Consider the following 19184-nt stretch of genomic DNA (forward strand, 5'->3'; position numbering starts at 1 on the left):
GGAGGGCAAGGAAAAAGAAAGGCCAGGACACTTGCAGGAAGTTGCTAAACTTTACCACGCCACTTTAAGAAAGCCCTGATCTTAGCAGAATGATTGAAACCTCAATTCCAGCTCTTCTCAACTGAAGGGGCTTTAGCTGATCCTTATTTTCCCATCTTGAACATAGGGTGATGTTGGACAAAGAGACCATTTCTCATCTCCAGTGTCCCAGCTGAATGGTCTAACTGATGCTGAGGACAGGCTTTAAGGACAGACTGACCCTTCCTCATCCCACAGGTAGACTGAGCTCATTCGAAATGGTATTTTGGAGGTCTTCTAGGCTGCAGCCTGCCCGGGATATCTCACAAGGACCAGGACAATTGCTTGCCTGCTCCTGAGCTCTGGGCCTGGGGCCATCCTCAAGCCCTGAATGATCTGCATCGATTCTCCTCCCCCGGATGCCACAAAGGTTCCCCTTTGCAGATCGTTGTCTCCTTGGTAACTGAACTACATCAAAACAGCGGGCTGGAGCTCATCAGCCCGAGCTGTGAGAGGGGAAGGAGGGGGAAGGATGAGGAAGGATGTGGGAAGCCTTGGTCTGGCTCATGAGGAGCATCTCACGGGCAGACCCACTAAATCCCACTGGGATTTTTCCCAGCTCCCAGCTCCTGCTGCAGCTCCCGTGTATGACAGGTCTAACAGCTCACCCACTCTTTCTCAACATTCTCTGTTTAGGAAGACTTTGGTGTCTCCAGGCACTGCCCCATCCACTCCTGATGGATCCCACAAATCTGTCTCCCATTGTTTTGAGCCTTTCCTGCTCCTACACAAAACTTGATTATGGGGAGCAGGGGACCTGGCCCAAAGTTAAACCCACAGTATGTGTTTAATTCTCCCCTATGGCTGTGGGTGAAGGTGATTCTGTGGGGATGTTGGTTGGGTATTTTGTGTTTTCTTCCCTTCCCCTGTTTGGTGTTACTTTGGTCTTCTTTCAGCATCCCTGGGCTGTTTGATTTGCAAGTCTGGAAGGTCTGGCTAATTTTGGCTTTAAATCAGAATCAGCAGAGGAAAATGGTACAAAACTGTGAAGATTGGTTTATCTCTGCCAAAATTAATCACCCTGCTCCAGACATCTTTTCCATTTCTTCTTCCCTCCAGGTCTTCTTTCCCCCTCATTCACCTTCAGAGTCTGAAACTCCTCTTTGCCTTCCAAGTGGGCCCCAGCCCAAAAGTCACCTTGCAGACCCTGTCACCCAGATATTCAATGTCTGAAAACTCAGACCCAAGACAGAGGAGAAAAAAACCAAACCCCAAACATCCCAAACTTCAGTGAGCATGCAGTGATCACAATTCCTCCATCTTTGGAAGGCTGGACAGAGGACAAGGAAATCTCATCAAAAGACTGCTTTGCTTTTAGTTTATTTTAATAAATATTTATATATTTGTGTTATTTTTTTTTTTCCTGGCAATGACTTCAAGGGGTAGAAGTCAGTGTGGGCAGAGGCATTAGAAGTGCAAGGAACCAAAGTCCCCACTCCTCCTGATGCAATTCCTTTACAAACAGCACCAGTTGTACTTTTGGAAGGACATCATTAGACAAGTATTTTCCCTCCAGCCCCTGGCAAAAAGTCAACATTTGCATTTAAATAGTTCTTTTGCTACCAAACAGAGGCATGTTACAGAATAGCTTCGCGGAGATAAAGATTCCTTTAAGACTGAGAGAGAGGGGGGGAAAATGTTAACCTCAGTGAAAGCCCAGCCCATTTCCCATGTGCTGTCAGCAGAGGAGAGGTTATTTATGCATCCCAGAGTGTGCCCGCTGAGATATAATCTACTGCTCTCAGGAGCCTCTGCTTGCTGGAGGTGGAATTATAAGAATTAAAAATTACAAGCGTAAAACAAGGCCAGTCTAAAATGAAGTATTACCCAGTGGGTGTAAATAATTCATGGGCAAAATAACCCTCCTGGGTCCCCCATTGATTCATCTCATTCCACGGATGCAGAGAGGAATAATCTGTTGGAGGGGCGTTGGAAAACCTCCACGGTGCTTTCAAGGGGCCAGGGTGGTTTCTGAGGGGCTCTGGGCCATCAATGGCTCCGTGGGGAACGATCAGTGACAGCACAAAATGGACTTTCCTCTGATTATAAAGCGTTTCTCAGAACTGACCAAGGGAAAAGAAAACACCATTTGGTGAAGGGAAAAAAAAAATTAAAAAAAAAAAAAAAATCATGTTTTACTACTGTGCTCCAAGCAGCGAGCACCAGTAATTTGCCCTTCATGTGCAGACATCCCTGAAGGACCCACCAAAACTTCACCTGGCAAATATTTGCCTTTCAGCACAATCAAATCCCTTTCCAAAGGAGAAGCCTGGCTTTTAGGAAAGGTTTTTCTAAGCCTGCTGAGTGCAGGCTGGCTCTGTTTGAGGTTAGAGGTGGAGTGTGGATGAGGGGTGCGAAGGACCTGTGAGCTCCGCACTTGGGATCATAATGGAAAAGTCAGGATGGGAGCTGGCTGGTTCCTCTTTTCTGAGTGCCTGGGGACATCGTGGTTTAGTGGTGGACCTGGCAGCACTGGGTTAATGGTTGTGTCACCAAAACTGTGGGAAAACCAGAAATTCTCCAACTTTTTTTTTTTCTTCATTGCTTTATTCTGGCCAGGATGTGCAACAGAAATAATTTTGTCCACACATTGCCTGGGTTGTGTGGAGAAAATCCTTCCATCACACATGAATTTTATTAGATTTTTCACATACCTACATAGTCAAAATCCAGAGAAATTCACTGGTTCAATGTTCATTGATCCCAAGTTACACAGTTCTCCTTATTTGGGTTCCTATTGGAACCAATATGACCACCCTTTGAATGAAGAAATCCCTAAAATCCAATCTAAACCTCTCCTGGTTGATTTAATCATACCTCATTATTTGCTTTGCTCCTCATCTCCCCAAGGTGTGTCCCTAGCAGGGTTTTTATCTGTGCTGGAGTTTAAGTGCTAGACCAGAGTGTTTCTATCTGGGAGGGTTTCATTTTGTGTGATGTTTTTTATTAGTCCGTGCAGTTGTGTGGTTACAGCAGTCACAGTATAGATGTGTGGCAATGGTGAGGAATTAATGAATTTTGGGATGTTTCATGAGAAAAAAATCCTGTCTCCTGCACATCTCCCAAAAGCTCTAGCACTCTCAGTCACCACTAACCAGACCAAAGGACCTGGTGCATTGTCCTGCATGGGTTTATCACTTGACTTTTCCTGGTGCACATTTGGTGCACATTTGTCTTCCAATAATTCTTTTTACCTTTTGAGCTGCTTGAGGGCATTTTCCCACTTTGTTTTCCAGAGAGAAATGCTGGACTGTGGTTGTTTGTACCTGCAGTTTGTAGTAGCAGATACTCCCCTGTTTTTCATGGCTCTGCAAAGCTGGTGAACCAGTAAGAAAAAAAGTTTCCTGCAAGTCAGAACCTGATTCTCAAGACAAGAAAAGGTTAATTACCTTAGGAGGAAGAGAAGAGCCAGAGGAAATACTGCTTGGACACCTTAGGATGCTTAAAGAACTTTGAAAAAGGAAGTGAGTAAGAAAAGAAGGCAGTGTTTGAAAGGAGGGGACACAGCTCTGGCTACTGGGATTATTCATTCTCAAAGGAAACATAAACGAGCTAAACAAGGAAAATGCCACGCAGAGATCACACATTGTTTTTAAGGACAGGCCCCTAGACATGATCCCTGCTGCTGAGCTGTGACCCAGCTCCCAATCAATCTCTCCTTTCTGAAATGTCACTAACCTGCACTTAAGTGCAATAAGCCTTCCCAGCCTAATTGAAATTCTGAGCCAGAGTCAGGAGACATTTGCTTCAAGTAGTGTTTTAATTGTCTGCTCCCCAGGCTGGTAACAGGATATTTTGTGCCTTGTATTATTCAGGGAGACACCAGAGCTCAACCTTTCCCTTCAGGCTTGTGCCCCTCCTGTCTTGGGTTGCTGTTCTGTTCTTTATTTGGCCTCTGCTCACGCATTACCTGTGTGGATCCTCGTGTGCCTGCTCAGCCAGGGATCAGAACCAGCCCATCTGCCTGGATGCAGCTTTTTGATTCCACTTTTTATCTAGAAATAGATAATTTCCGGGAGGCATCAGGCTGAAACCAGACCCCTGGGCTTCTGTAGCCTGGAGTTATCTTTTTTTCTTAGGTTTAAGACAACTCCTTTTTCCCAAGCACTTGTCATTATAACTTTCCATGCACCAGTTGCTGTAACCAGGAGATTATTCTGGCAGAGAGTGGAGGAAGACTCAAACTCCCTTTGGCCTTTCCCTTTCCTCCCACAAGTGCTGCACTGAAGCCATATCCAGAAATGTGTGCATGAAACCAGGTGGAAGTTATGGAAATCACCACAAAACATTGGTCAGGCATCCTGAAGAAGAGGTAAAATGAGCCTTAATGACCATCCTAATCTTGGTTCTGTTGGCATTGGGTCAAACCCCAGTCTGTGCTGCAGTTTGGAGGAGCTGGTGGTTCATTTCCCTGTGAGAACCTTCCTGTCCTCCCCATGAAGGGGATCCTACAAATGCCTTACATGGACTCAGCCCTTCCAGCATCTATGGATCAGAATCAAGCAGAACAAAAACCTTCCTTACCTGTCTTGACTGTTTTATGTGGGCAGGTACCACACCTGTGCAAAGAAGTGGGTTTGGTTACAATCCTTTTCTGGATGAGATTGTGAGTGTGGGATCTGGTGGGGTTTTTTGGGCTACAGCAGGCTTAGTAAAAACCACAGGGCTGTTTCCAGCTGGGGTCTATGTCCATAGATCGTGGCCACAGAGAGCAAAATTTGTCTTTCCCAGTTTCAGCATCTTCCTACATCATCCTCTTTCCCATCATTATCAGAGACTCTCCCACCTTGGAAACCAGTCAGAGGGAGGATGACTCTTCTTCATGCGTGAGATTTCTGACAAGCCTGAGCAGACATCCAGAGGGCTGAGATGCTGCTGGGCCTGTCCCTTCAGAGGACACAGCTCCCTGCACACCTCAGATGCCCTGGTTCCAGTTTGGTGTGCACAGAACACCTGCAGGTCCTGTCCTGAGAGGGGACTGCCAAAGGGACAGCTGGACGTGGCTGTGAGTCAGCAGGAGCAGGAGAGGCACCTGCATAGAGCGAGTTCACCACCTGCCTGCAGCAGGCAGGGTTGTTCCTTCTCCTTTCATACAGCTTTGGTTTGTGGCTCCTGCTCTTTTTAACCACTTGTGGTTCTCTGCCATCTCTCACCCCTGATGAGAGAAGGATTTCTCTGACCAAAAAACATCCTCAATGTCTAAGGAGATCTCTTGGTCTCCTATAATCAGCAGAAAGGAATGGGTGTTTCTAGCAACATGGCCAAATATAAAGTCTGTTTTTTCAGAGTACTTATTTTCCTCCTTTATTTATGAAGTGCCCAAGTGGCCAGATCTGCACCACAGAGCTCTAAAACCACCTGGACTGTTTGTTGCTCACATGGCAATGCTCTAGAGGGGGGGTCTGGGATCTTGCAGTGAGCTCAAAATACAGATGAGGCTGATTTTGTATTACTCCCCTTTAAATCCTCAGAGAATCCTTCTGCTGGGAGAAGTGGCCCTCGTGAGGGGGGAAATTGTGTTTTATGTATAATTGATTTGGAGTTCCTCAGAGCTCTGTTCTCCTGTCAGTGCCCGAGCAGCTGAGTGCTCCAGGCTGCAGAGGTGGAGACATGAGCTGTGCCTGTTTTTCATGGGGTTTCTTTTCACTCTTCTTAATAAGATGAACTCACAGTCCCTCCATTTCCCTTCTTTTCTCACTAACATTTTTTGGGTTTAGCTTTACTGATATCTCGCTCTCATTCCCACACATTCCCATGCTGCCTTTTGAGACAGATTGTGAAAAAAAAAAAACAAAAAAACAACCCAACACTGAATTTGACTCATTTGGACAGTTTTGGGAGGTGAAGCCCTTTCCCATAATCTTTCCTCATTAACCCAGCTTTCCCAGCACCATTTCTTATTGAGCTCCTATTTTGAAGTCCACACATTCTCTTAGCTCCTACCAGGAGACACCAGAAAAGGCTCAGCCTCCAAATTTTTGCTCTTTATTTTTGATCTATAAAGTTAGACCAGTTGAATACCCCCCATGGAAAGTTTCTTGCAGTTTTGGTGGCAATAAATGGGCTGTTACTCCCCATTAGCCTGTTTTATCCCAGGAAACCTCAACAGGAAGTGCAAGGAGCACTTTGCTAAGAAGGAATGGAGATACATAGATACTACCATCTATCAAGATGTGCTACCCAGGACACAGCCAACTTAAAAAGCAGCTTTCACATTAGGGATGGGTAAAAGCCAAGACCAGGGGTGCAGGGCTGAAATATCTGCCTTGGTGGCAACAGCTGGGAAGTGCTGGTGCTAATCCTGGTGCTTGGGTAATACCTAAAAATATCTCACAATTGTGTAAAACCCATGGATTGTGCCAGATCTACATTTGGTCTTGCTAAACAGCTCGGCCAGTAGATGTTGCTCTTGGCTCATACTGATGTGCTCAAAAAAAAAAAAAAAAAAAAAAAAAAAGTATCCAACCTGAGACATTTGGGAAGCCTCTGAAGCTAGGCAGTGCAGATCCATCCTTCACCAGCTTCCTGCTCTTGGCCTTCACGGGCCATCCCAGAGAAAAATAAAATATGACACAACTCCTCAGACAACAGTCACTGGTAATTAGTAGATACAATTATTAGAGGTTGTTTGCCTTGTGTGGAGTGACAATTGCTGGCCAAGCAGTTGGTATCTCTAGGGGAGGTTGCATTCATCGAATCACAGAATGGTTTGGGTTGGAATGGACCTTAATGATCACCCAGTTCCACCCCCTTCCATGGGACAGAACCTTCCACTATCCCAGGCTGCTCCAAACCCCATCCAACCTGGCCCTGGGCACTTCCAGGGATGGGGCAGCCACAGCTTCTCTGGGCAACCTGAGCCAGTGTCTCACCACATTCTGAGCGAAGAATTTCTTCTTATTATCTCATCTAAATCTCTCCTCTATTACTTTCCTTGTCCTATCATTACCTGTCCATGTAAGAATTCATTCTCCTTCCTTTTTAAACCCTCTTTAACTACTGGAAGGCTGCAATGAGGTTATCCAAAAGGGATTTAGCCAAGTTCCTCTTTTCATGGAGTGTTACAGGAAAGGCAGTCACCTGGTGCACTGGCTCTCCATCCTGAACAGTCCTGGCAATCCAGGATAACCCAACCACTCCTGACTCCTCTGAGCACCAAAGGTGCCAAAAGGGAAAAAAGGAGGCTGGGAAATTTTCCACCATCTGTTTCCATCCTCTATTCTAATATAGATTAATTTCCAGTCAATCTGGGGAATGTGCTGGGAGGAAAACACCACCCTTGGTCTGCCCAGAACCCACCTATTTGCTCAGACAGCCTTTAGCACAGGGATATTTGTCTGCCTTCCCTCACAGAAAAAAAAAAAAATAGCTAATGCACATGATGATTAGCAATTAAGTAGGGTCAATAATTTGTAAAGTGGTCTGAATCCCTGTGTATCTGTTGCTAAACCCACTCCTCTCTTCCCTCTCCACACACCCTCACCTCCCTCCCTCGCTCTGCAGCTCCAATCACAGGAGTGATTAGGCACTGCCTAATGCAGGCTCTCAGGATCAAGGACTGTCTGTGACTGTTTTGCCTATGGAGTGCCAATCCCAGAGCGAGCCTCATTTTATTCAAGGCCTCTTAACACTGCTGGAATATAAATGGCAAATGGGAACAACAGGAAAAGTCATTTACAAATTCCTGGGTAAACGCTGAGCCTTGGTGGGCATCTCCTCATCTGTGATGATTTAATCACTCGATTCTCTGCCTTTCTTTTCTTAAGCAGCACCTCAGACCAAGGGAATTTCACGTCAGATTTGTCTCCAGGAACAAAGGGGCTTAAGCCTTTAAGACCTTGATCTCTCAGGGCTGAAGATTATCAGTATGAGGGACTGGATCAGCAGACCCAGGGTTAAGAAATTCTTGTGGAGATGCTTTCATTGGGGAAAGGTTTTCCTTCAGTGTTCATTACAGGAGAAATCAGAGGGAGACCTCACCTGTAGCAAGGCAATGTCTGTTCTACATCAGGACATTATAAAGAACAAGAGCTTAACTCCTATTTTGTTTTCAGGCTAAAAACACAGGCTGAGACCACAACTCTGCTGCCTGCAGGACCACCCAAATTCCATTGGCATTTCCTTGTGCCACTCTGGGACTTCGAAGGGACAGACAAGTCCCTTCGAGTAATAATCCCCTCTTTCCACTGATAGGAAAGGCGATGACTTTGGGAGTGGTCAATTACAAATCAGGCTGAGAATTGCTTTATTCGTTCTAATCCAGGGTCTCTGAGGGATCTGTGAGCAAATTGCTGTGCCTGCAGTCTGTTTTATAGTGCCCCAGCTTCAGATTCCCAGCAATGATGCTAAGGACTGTCATACCACACCTTAATGTCAAAAGATCAATATTAACCTCGTCAGTATAATGCTGGTAAAGGTTGATGATATTGATTTCTTGTCCTTGGTGCCAAGGCATGTTGGATACCACGTGGTGATTATCCCAGATGCAGAACTGCAGCTGCTGCCTCCTAAAAGTCTCATTAAGCAGCCTGAAAGGAGTTTCTCATTTGGGTGCCTCCAATGGCTTCAGCATATGTCCCTGCCTTCTCCTGGGACTGAAGAAATTGGGGACTTTAGGATGATATTGTCAACTCAGAGAGTGGTGAGGCCCTGGCATATGATGTCCAAAGAATTTGCGGCTGTCCCATATCTGGAATTATTCAAATCCATGTTGGATGAGGCTCTGAGAAACATGGGATAGTGGAAAGTGTCCCTGGCCATGGCAGGAGGGTTAGAGCTCAGTGATCTTGAAGCTTCCTTCAAACCAAAACATTCTACTATTCTGTGATTCATCTTCCCCCAAATTCTCTCTCACCCAAGTGTTACAGGAGCCAGCCATTCTGCCTGCCCCCTCTTAGTGAGGGGACTTGGAAGGAGGCAGAGGCACAGAGAGAAGCCTGAAACCTTCTCCTTTCTGCAGTGGAAAACACGAACAAAGTGTCAAGTGCAGAGTTGGGAATGACAGAGGCAGCCTGGATTAGCATCCTCCTGTGCAGGGTGAGTGTATCCGACAGCTCAGAGAAGGAGAGGACCCCGGCAGGAGAAATGCCTGCTGACAACCTGCTTGTTCCCCAGCCTGCCTCAGACGTGACCTCACAAAAAACACTTCCATGAACTGAACATGTGGTTTTCAGCCACCTGTGTTTCCCTTCCAGGCAAAATCCACATCTCTGTATGAAGAGGGATTGGCTGTGCCTATCAAAACCTATGGAGTTTTTGCATTAAATATCTGGTTTAATAGTGCAAAAGTGCTGCCTCAGCTGGAGTTTGCCTTCCTGGCTCTGTTTTGGGAGTTGTTCGTGGAGCCAGGAGTGCTGGGTGACACAAATTGTGTGGTGTCCTCATCAAAAGTGGACACTTGTCTCCTAGGTTGTCCTCCCAGGTGATTTTCTCTCTGTCCTCCTGGAAGATGTTCAGCTGAAGACAGTTTGACTTCTCTCAGTGTTGTAAAGATACCATGGGCAAGACTTTTAGCTTTACAACACCTCCTCAGTTCATCCTGCAGAAACAATACTGGCACAGCCCTGCCTTGCAGTGCTCTTGCAACAAGAAATATGTCACAGCTCGTGGAGGAGTGAGAAACTGCAGTGTTGGGGACCACAGGAATCCTTCAGCAGGAAATGCTGCCCAGGAAACAAGATGGAATTGCATGGGCTTGCAGAGCTCTGGGTGTTGCATTTCATGGCATTTATGGGTTTATGCAGTGTTCTGCAAGTGTTTTATAGATGAAAACCATGGCCCTTCCAGCCAGGAAAGATGGGACAGAGAATCATTGAATTGTTTGAGTTGGAAAAGCCAACTCAGTCTAAGATCAGTGAGTCCAGCCACTGGTGAGTTCCAAGCCCAACACTAAACCACATCTCCAGCAGATCAGGTAAAGACATGAAAGGAAATTTCACAAATACTCTCCTTTGACTGCCTTTTATAAAAATAGATAGTGATCCTGGTATCAGGGAAGGTTCTACTCAGCTTGGGCTGCACAGTTAGATTTTAATGGGATCATATATTCCTCACCATGGGGAGACACATGTGGCTGATCTAATCTGTCCCCTCTGTGCTTTGGGGTCTGCAGCAACGTGATGAAGCAAACAGTGCATGAACCCAGCTCTGGTGTGAGTTATACAAATTCAGAGAGGTTCAGGGCGGAGAAGCATTTCATTCCTCCCTGGTGATGCAGGCTGGATTTCTCCTTACAAATCTGTTCTCTGATATTTTGCCTGCTTTGCTTTGAAATGAGTTAAGTGATTAGGCCTCTATGGCTTTCTTATGGGACGATTCTTCCATGGTTTTATTTGATCTCCCACTCCAGACTAAACATTCCCTTTCTCATTTCCCTGCCCACCTCCCCCACCATTTCCACATAAATAATCTCTCTTTATCCCTAGTGTTTCATTTGCAGGGATTCATGTAATAAGCACAGCTTTATGCTGGGTTTCCTTGAAAGCTGCACACTGGCCTCGTTTCCATCTTCCTTAAGTGATTTGTAGAGCAGAGGGAGATTGAAGCTGGCCCTAAATGATTGTCCAGATTTGACCTCGTTACCTTCATTTGCAGGGACTTGGGAATGCTGTGGGAATCAGTGGCAGCTTTGCCCACTCAGCAGCTTTGAAAAAATCACATCGTTTATTTGGGTGCCCAGAAGGGAGTGACCTGAGCAGATTTTGGCAGTTTTTGTGGTGGGAAATGCTGACCAGACCTGGAGCTGGCTGTGCCCTGACCACATCTCCATGAAAGAGAGTCACAGGGTTAAAGTCAAGGTAGGAAGAGACCGAGCAACTGGGAAAGTACCAAGAACCATCTTGTTGGCCATATTGGGGTTTTTTGGCCCAATATCTTCCCATTAGTAGTGGCTAACAAGGGAAAATAGCAGAAAAAGACAAACATACAACATCCAGACAGCCAGAAAGGAGGTTGTGGTCAAGTGGGGCTTGACATCTTCTCCCAGGCAACCAGCAACAGGAAAAGAGAGAATGTGCCATGAGAGATTCATGCTGGACATCAGGAAGAATTTCTTCATTGAGAGGCTTGTCAGACATTGGAATGGGCTGCCAAGGGAGGTGATGGAATCACCATCCCTGGAAATGTTCAAGAAATTATTGGATCTGGCACTCAGTGCTGTGATTTGGTCAGCAAGGTCAGAGGTTGGGCTTGATAATCCTGAAGGTCCTTTCCAACTTTGTACAGCTCAGCAGCTTGAAACCCAGGGAACTTCTGACAAGAGCTGCTGGGTTTGTATTTAGTACCATTTATGAGTTTGTCTTTCAAGTATCTCCCCAGATATGTTTTATATTCATGGAAACTTTGGTGCCTTTTCCTGCTGTGAAGGCATTGCACCGTTTGACACCGCTCTGTGTCTATAAATTATGTCCTTCGCTGGTTTTGCACCTGCCTCCTGCCCATTTCATTTGACACCCCTTTAATTCCAGTGCTGGAAAACTCTAGGAGCAGTCAGTCCCTGGTTACCTTGCCCTGCAGCTCATGAACTTTTAATGCATGTTTATAATTTTTCTCCCCTCACCCATCTCCTTTCCATGGAGAAAAGTCAAGCAATCATGGAATGGCTTGGTTTGCAAGGGGTCTTGAAGATCACCTCATTCCAAGCCTTCTTTCTGGTTCAGGGACATCTTCCACCATCCCAGGTTGCTCCAAGCCCCGTCCAACCTGTACTTGAAAACTTCCAGGGATGAGGCAGCCGCAGCTTCCCTGGAAAATCTATGCTAGGGCCTCACTGCCCTCACAGTAATGAATTCCTTCCTGTTACCTAATCTAAACGTACCCTCTTTCAGCTTAAAACCATTCCCCCTTGTCCTATCACTGTGTGTCCTTGCAATGAATGATTTTGCTTTTTAGGGAGCTTGGGGTGTTGGTTTTTATATTAATGTGCACAATCTGCAAAACAGCAAAGCGTTGCATGGGATTTATCCTGGAAAGGGCAGAGAAGGAACCACTGGAGCAACTCACTTGTGCTCCTGTGACTTTCATCATATGGGGCACAGGGAGGGGACATCCCTCTGAAAGACTTCTCTCCTTTTTTTCCCTCAAAAGGAACAAACTGAATGTATGATTTTCCTGGAAATGATCAGTGGTTGGTGTAATAGAAGGATGTCTTCAGAATAACCCCTTCTGGACTTGTTCTTTTCCAGCACAGTAGAAAGGAGAGTGATAAAGGAGCAGCTCTCTGACTTACCCCACTGTGTAACAAATTCAGGATTCAGATGGTATAGGACAATCCCATTCTTGATCTCCCTTCAGTATCCTTCCCCACTATTTGCATAAGAAATCACATTTTTTCCCCTCATTTGCTAATTGAGATGATTCAGAAACTGTGATATAAATTCCACTACCAGTATTCCCAGTGGTAGCACACAGAGCTGTGGTGGGGTTTTTGCAGTCAGGACATGTTTTTCAGACACAAAATGCCCTGACCTACCGAGTTGGAGACAGCTGCCATCAAGACATGTCTTCAGCTGGGGTCAGTGAGAGGCTAAATCCAAAAAAGCAAAATCGGAGGTGGATGTGGAGTATCAGCAAAGCCCCTTTTGCTGTGCTCTGTTGATTGTCTTGTGTAGATTCTTTAGTTTTTGCTGTTGTCACTGCCATCTAATTTAAGGCATTGCTGTTAAATTAAAAGGCATAATTGACTGACTGGCATCTGAGACACATTGCAGCTGTCAGCTGCAAAGATAAACTCCAGATCGGGATGCTCGTCTTCCTGAAGATCAAGGGTGTTTGGACGAGGTGTCTAAGTGGAGCCCTCTCAGTTAATTTGCAGTAGGAAAGACTCATTCTTTTGCAATCTCTGCTTAAGATTCAGAATGAGAAATGCCAAATATGAGCTTGCTGGTTGATGTAAAGCACCTCGGAATTTTCTCCGTTTAACCAGAGAATTAAAATGCATTGGGTCAGCCTTGCATGAAAAGTAATTTGTTTTAGTCCATGGTCATGATAAGAACTGACTGAGGAGAATCAAAAAACTCTTTAGAAACTGGATTAAAGGCCTCCCTGAATGACAGGCACTCAGACCAGCCATGAGCCTCAGATGCAACAGCCACCTTTGTTAAAACACATTCTAGGAGCTTGGGCTGCTCTCCAAAAATAAAAAATACAAGTTCAACCTGGCTGTATGATCAAGGTGCTGCTGGTTGTGGTGGGAACCTCTGGAGCTGGAGGCAAGAGCCACAGCTCGTCCAGTTTAGGGGGATAAAGGGCAAAGTGAGAGAACTCCATGGTTCTACAGGGCCATAGCTGAGAAAAACTTCACAAAGTGGGAACGGGTTGGGTGTGTGACCTTCGGAGGATTCTGTGCCTTTGAAAAGCAAAATCCTGCACAGAGCAGTTGCAACAGCCTCATTATTTGTGGATTAAGGACAGATGGCAACTCGACCCGCATCGATCAGCAGGAGCAGCAGTTTGCTGAGAGCTCATGGAACAGGACTCCAGGGGTAGCAGGGACTGCCTACAAAGGGTCCCATTAACTTCAGAGCGAGCCTGCACTGCATTTCATGTGGATTCCTCGCTTCCCAGCATCAAAAAAACATCCAACCTCATGCTCAAAATGGAAGAAGGGGCAGAGCAAGGGATTGTGTGGTGGGCAAGTGGGGATGAACGTTTTATAGAGGGTGGGCAGTCTGTGGGGGCTGTGTCAGCTCAACCAGCAGAGGCTGAGTGATGGACTGAGGGATGGGGCAGCTGTGCAGCCTCTGCAGGGATCACATCACACTTGCATCCCTTCTGCAGCTCCTGCATTGGGCTGAGAGCATCTGTGTGACACCACAGCCATTGTAGATCATTCCACAGCCATTGTAGGTCATTCTTTTCATAGAACCATGGAATCATTAAGGCTGGAAAAGGTCACCAAGCCCAACCACCAATGTAGCACCCCCGCCATGGTCACCACCACCATGTCCTCAAGTGCCATATCTACACCTTGTCTGAACACTCACAGGGATGGTGAACCCACCTCTTCCCTGGGCAGCCTGTTACAGTGCTTAACAACCCTTTATGTGAAGAATTTTTTCCAAATAAATAATCTAAAACTCCCCCAGCACATCTCGAGGCTGTTTCATCCTGTCAATTGTTGCTTGGCTGACACCCACCTCACTACGAGCTCCTGTCAGGGAGTTGTAGGGAGAGATGAGGTCTCCCTTCAGCCTTTTTCTCCAGGCTGAGGCCCCCAGCTCCCTCAGCCACTCCTTTCCAGAAGCCAGATGCAGCATCGGGCACAAGAACCCTGTGTTTTCCTCATGGCACAGCATTTCCCCCCCTGAAATGTGGGATAGGAATAACTTCATATAATAGACCCTTAACCACTTGTTTACAGCTCCACTAAAAAAGACAAATCACTTGAAGCAGTGAAGGACTAGACCCAGGAAAAGAAGGAGGATTTCAAAAGGTTTATCTGACAGCCAATAAACAAGATAAATAACATGCAGCATTTAATTTGTCAGGACCATGGTACAACCTGATGATAAAAAAAGACTGCTCCATAAAGTGGGGAATACCTTTGTCTTGGCTGTAAATGCCTGGGTTGATTTACTAAGTGCCCTGGTAGTTCTCTAGCTCCTCTTTAGCACTCACAAATGGGATGGAAACTGAGGAGCAAGGAGAGGAAGGAAGTTGTCTGTGCTCAACCTCATAAACCGATCTCATTACAGTTAAGGGTTTGAGATCATGACAGTTTTTATCCTATTTTGCCTGGTTCTCCCATTGCTGAGGATAAGCGGAGTAAGAGTTACCCCCTCTGCTCTGCTTTGCTCAGGTGAGACCCTACCTGCAGAGCTGCCTCCAGCCCTGGGGCCCAGCACAGGAAGGACACGGAGATGTTGGAGGAGTCCAGAGGAAGAACCAAGGGGATCAGAGGGATGGAGCAGCTCTGCTGTGAGGGAAGGCTGAGAGAATTGGGATTGTTCAGCCTGGAGAAAAGAAGCTTTAGGGTTACCTAATTGTGGCTTTCCAGTACCTGAAGGAAGCCTACAAAAAAACATGGAGAGAGAATATTTACAAAGACGTGGTGTGACAGGACAAGGGGGAATGGCTTCAAATTGAAAGAAAGGAGGTTTGGCTTGGATATCAGGAAGAGATTCTTCCCTGTGAGGGTGGTGAAGTCCTGGCAAAGGTTTTCCAGAGAAGCTGTGGCTGCCCGCCCCATCCCTGGAAGTGTCCAAGGCCAGGTTGCATGGGGCTTGGAGCAACCTGGAATACTGGAAGGTGTCCCTACGAATGGCAGGGGGCACAAGATGACCTCTGAGGTCCCTTCCAGCCCAAACCATTCCATTATTCTGTGATTCTATGATTTAAGAAATCAAACACTGGCACCTTCATTATCCCTCCCTCTTTCCTTTAGTGAAACCAAGCAGCATTAATTTCTGTGTGTGTTTTAGGGGATCAGTGCCATAATGGGTCGTATCCCAAAATGCAGAACTGTTTGAATAATCCATCATCAAACTGGGAACACCATGACAGCCAGTGAGTCTGGGCCCATATTTTGCTTACAAACATAATATAAAATAATTTCTAAAGACACTGGAGCAATTATGTATTTTGTCTCAACAAAAAGCATCCCAAATAAATCACAATCCAAGCCAAGGCTTGCATGGAGCTGCTTTCTCCCTTCCCCAGCCTCACTCTTAATCTGCAAGGGAATGAGATGGAAGACAGACATCCTGAAAAGGGCAAGCCGGGAGCTGATTAGCTCCTAAAGGTGTCTGGTTACAGATATCCTATTGATCAGCTGGAGCCTGGCATCGGGATACCTCCCATTACATCAATGGTTTCCCTTACAAAGGAAACACAATCTGTCTTCCATAAGGAAATGGAATTCAAGCCCATGTTCCTGTGCTCTTTAGAAAAGTGACCAGCACAGAAAGTGACTTTTGAGGGAAAGACAGTCTTGTTCAAGGTCAAGTATTTGTTTTGTGCCAGTCACAACTCCATCCTCCACGCTGCCAGGATCTCTGGGCACTTTGCTGGCAAGTTCCCTGCCCTCCATTTCCTTCCTGCTCCATTTTTCCTTGTTATTCTCATGATTAGCTGTCTGAGCAGCTTCCATGGCCACCAGCAGTGGAAATGTTGCTGAGGCTGTGTTTATTTTCACTTTGTCTCGAGGGAAAAGTTGAACCACAACCAGGCTGGAGGTAGCAGAGTTTGAACTGGTGTGTTTTTCCTGTGGAGGTGGTTGAGTATTTGCCCACCCCTGTGCAAGAGGGTGCTGATAATATCCCTAAATTCTGATCTGACACCTTGTTGGGCTTGTTTTTCCAGAGAGGGCTGGTGTCCTGTCTAGGGTGTGTAGGGACCAGCAGAGCTCAGAGTACAGCCACAATCTCATAAACAGCAATTTAGAGAGGCTGAGTCAGCTGAAGTGCATCATCTGCATCTCTGAATTCTCTGGCTGTTGGCAAGGGGAAAAAGAAAAAAAAAGGGGGGGGGGGGGCGTGGGTTATTTCATTTTTATTTTAAAAACAAGAATTTTCCCAGTGTCTCCTGTCTTCAAAAAACCCTGCATCTCTAGCTCGTTATCCTGATCTGTTGCCTGAGCACAGCACAGAGCTGAATTCCCTGGACCTGAAACATCTTCAAGGGTAGCTGTGGGTAATGAGACAATTCACAGCAGGAAAAGCAGCCATGTGAAAGTGGCCACCACAGGGCTGAAAGGCCACCTCTGCTCCTCCCCATGAGGTGGACAAACGATGGAGCAAAACAGTGAAGCCAGGGCTTATTTCAGCACATTTTAGATTGCTGCATGTGGCCAGTGGGGAGCAAACTGACCACTGAGGGATGTGACAGTTTATCCATCACCTGGAAGGACTGGATAATCCCCTGCTGTCTTTTACAACCCAAAACTCAGCCTTGCTGTGCTCCCTGCAGGTGTTTGGACTGTGGGAGGCCAGCAAGATTCAGATGGTCTTCACAGTCCATCCTGCCATCAGCATTTATGGACGTTCCACCCGGGCCAGTTGCTCTTGGCAGGAAGCTGGAAAGACACAGGGTGGAGAAGGCTCAGAATTTCCCTTAAGCAGCAGGATCATCCCTGCAGCCAGGTGGTTTGGGGCATCCATCAGTTTTCAGAGCTGCAGATTGCTGTGGGGAAAGCTGAGCGTTGCTGACACCAGCACCGAGCATGGCCTGGGAGAGGAGCCAAAAATGCACCTTCATCTTATGGTGCTCACAGGTTGCTCCCTGTGTGTCCTACAAAGAGAATGGAGGAGAATGTCATTCCCATGTTATTCCCCCACCAAAGCTGTCCTTGAGAGCGGTTCCTCTCTGTGGCTGGTGGGGTCTGCAGTGTGGGGAAAAGAAATGTCTTTTTTTGGGGAATATGAGTGGTAGAACCTTATCCCCTCTCACCTTCCTTGTCCTCACATTGTGTATTTGTGTGGTGGCAGAAGGAGACACAACCTCACTGATGGTGGATTTGTACCTTGAAGTGGTTTTTGCTCGTGTCTTCTGGGGTTAGAAGCCAACAGGACCCAAAAATGAACAGAGGGTCTTGTCAGAGGGGAGCTCTTTACCACAAGAGGAGCAGGACTAGTTGGAATCAGAATATCCTGAGGTGGAAGGGACTCCTAAGGATCACTGAAGTCCAACTCCTGGCTCTGCACAGGACAGCCCCAAGGCCTGAAGGTGTTTTCCAAGCCCTTCTTAAACTCTAGAAATAGGAATAACTGGAGAGAAGTCAACGTACTGTCAGGCAATGCTTCTCCCTTCCCCTTCTTGACTTTCTGGGCTACCCTGCAGTGTCCAGTCTCACCACTTTTAAAGACACCCCAGTTTTGAGTCTCGGCAGCTGGTACACAGCAGGCTCTGTGCTGCCTCGGCTCCCCTGGGCTCTGGGCTCTCACAGAGGCTGACGGGGCTTTTCTGGATCTTGCCCAGGTGGTTGGAACTCCTGGTCGGCTTGGGGCGACTGCACCAAGGACTGCGGGGGCGGCCTGCAGACCCGCATGCGCTCCTGCAAGCCCCTTCCCAACGAGGGCCTGGCCTGCGAGGGAGTCCTGGAGGAAGGACGGCTGTGCAATAGGAAGGCTTGCAATAGTAAGTGGAGGCATGTTCCCTTGCACGCGCGGCTCCCGGGAGGAGGAGGAGGATGGCCTCATCCCCATCGAGGATGGAGGGTGCTGCAGAGGCTGGGGGAAGCTGTCCCAGGGCTGTGTTGGAGCAGGGAGCTCAGGGGAATGTGTGGATTCGGCTGTGCATGGCCCTGCCCGTCCCTGCCTGTCTCGCATGCACATGCACACGTGCTGGCACAGTCTTCCTGCACCTTCCAGGCCTGCAGCCCAAAGAATTTATAGGAATCTGTAAGCAGGCTTAAATCAGGTTTTCTTATCCTGGAGCCACGTCATTACAGGCATTTTTTTTTTTCAGTTCTCCCAAATCATTAAAGCTGAGAGAGATGTTAATCTTGCTTCTTCTTGGTTTAGTTCAAGAGCAGTGACCCTGCCCCTTTCTTTTACAAATGGAAGCCTCTGGTGATAAGATGCAGACAAAGATCTGGCTGTTAGACAGGGATTGAGTGACGCAAAGGCTTTGGTGTGTGCTCCACTCTCCCCCTGTAATGCATCCTCCTTCCAGGTCTTCTTCTCCAGGGCACAGGGCACAGAGTGCCCCCACCAGTCAGATACTGATGGGTTGAGCTGGTGAACCTCCAGCACTTTCATCCCCAGTTCTTCTATTGCTTGAAGCTGTGCTGGGAGGGGGATGAAGAAGAAAAGCCAACTGCAGACACAGCTCAGCTCAACAAATGAAAGCAAATGGCTGGTTGTAATTATTCCCTTCTTTTTATTTCAAATTCAGAGTAGAGAACATTTGATGAACTCCTCTGACTAGTCAAATAACTAAGGAAAGTTCAACTGTCTTCAAAGGCTGGGAAGTATCTCCTGATAAGAGGGAAGTTCAAATAAAGGGACATAAATATATTCCTCTAATAAGGGCTAAAATGATTTCATGCATTTTTTAACATTTCCATAAATTTAAAATATGTTGCAATTAGGCTTAGACTTTTTTTTTTTTTAATGAAACCTGGTATATTGAATTCCATCTCCTTGACTCACAATTACTAAATTCCCTCT

At 46.6% G+C, this 19184-nt stretch overlaps 1 protein-coding gene across 9 annotated transcripts in view; it reads left to right on the forward strand.

Annotated features, from left to right (window-relative positions):
* Window positions 1-19184, forward strand: part of ADGRB1 (adhesion G protein-coupled receptor B1) — a 280607-nt gene that overhangs the window by 102598 nt on the left and 158825 nt on the right. For 7 of the 9 annotated variants that reach the window (XM_038127279.1, XM_038127278.1, XM_038127277.1 and 4 more), the window contains exon 3: window positions 17992-18150. The exons of the other annotated variants lie outside the window; for them this stretch is intronic. In XM_038127279.1, coding sequence (XP_037983207.1) covers window positions 17992-18150 — 159 coding nt within the window. The remainder of the gene's footprint in view (window positions 1-17991; window positions 18151-19184) is intronic. 9 annotated transcript variants of the gene reach the window in all.

Source organism: Motacilla alba, chromosome 2 (assembly GCF_015832195.1).
Source record: "Motacilla alba alba isolate MOTALB_02 chromosome 2, Motacilla_alba_V1.0_pri, whole genome shotgun sequence".
Taxonomy (NCBI): domain Eukaryota; kingdom Metazoa; phylum Chordata; class Aves; order Passeriformes; family Motacillidae; genus Motacilla; species Motacilla alba.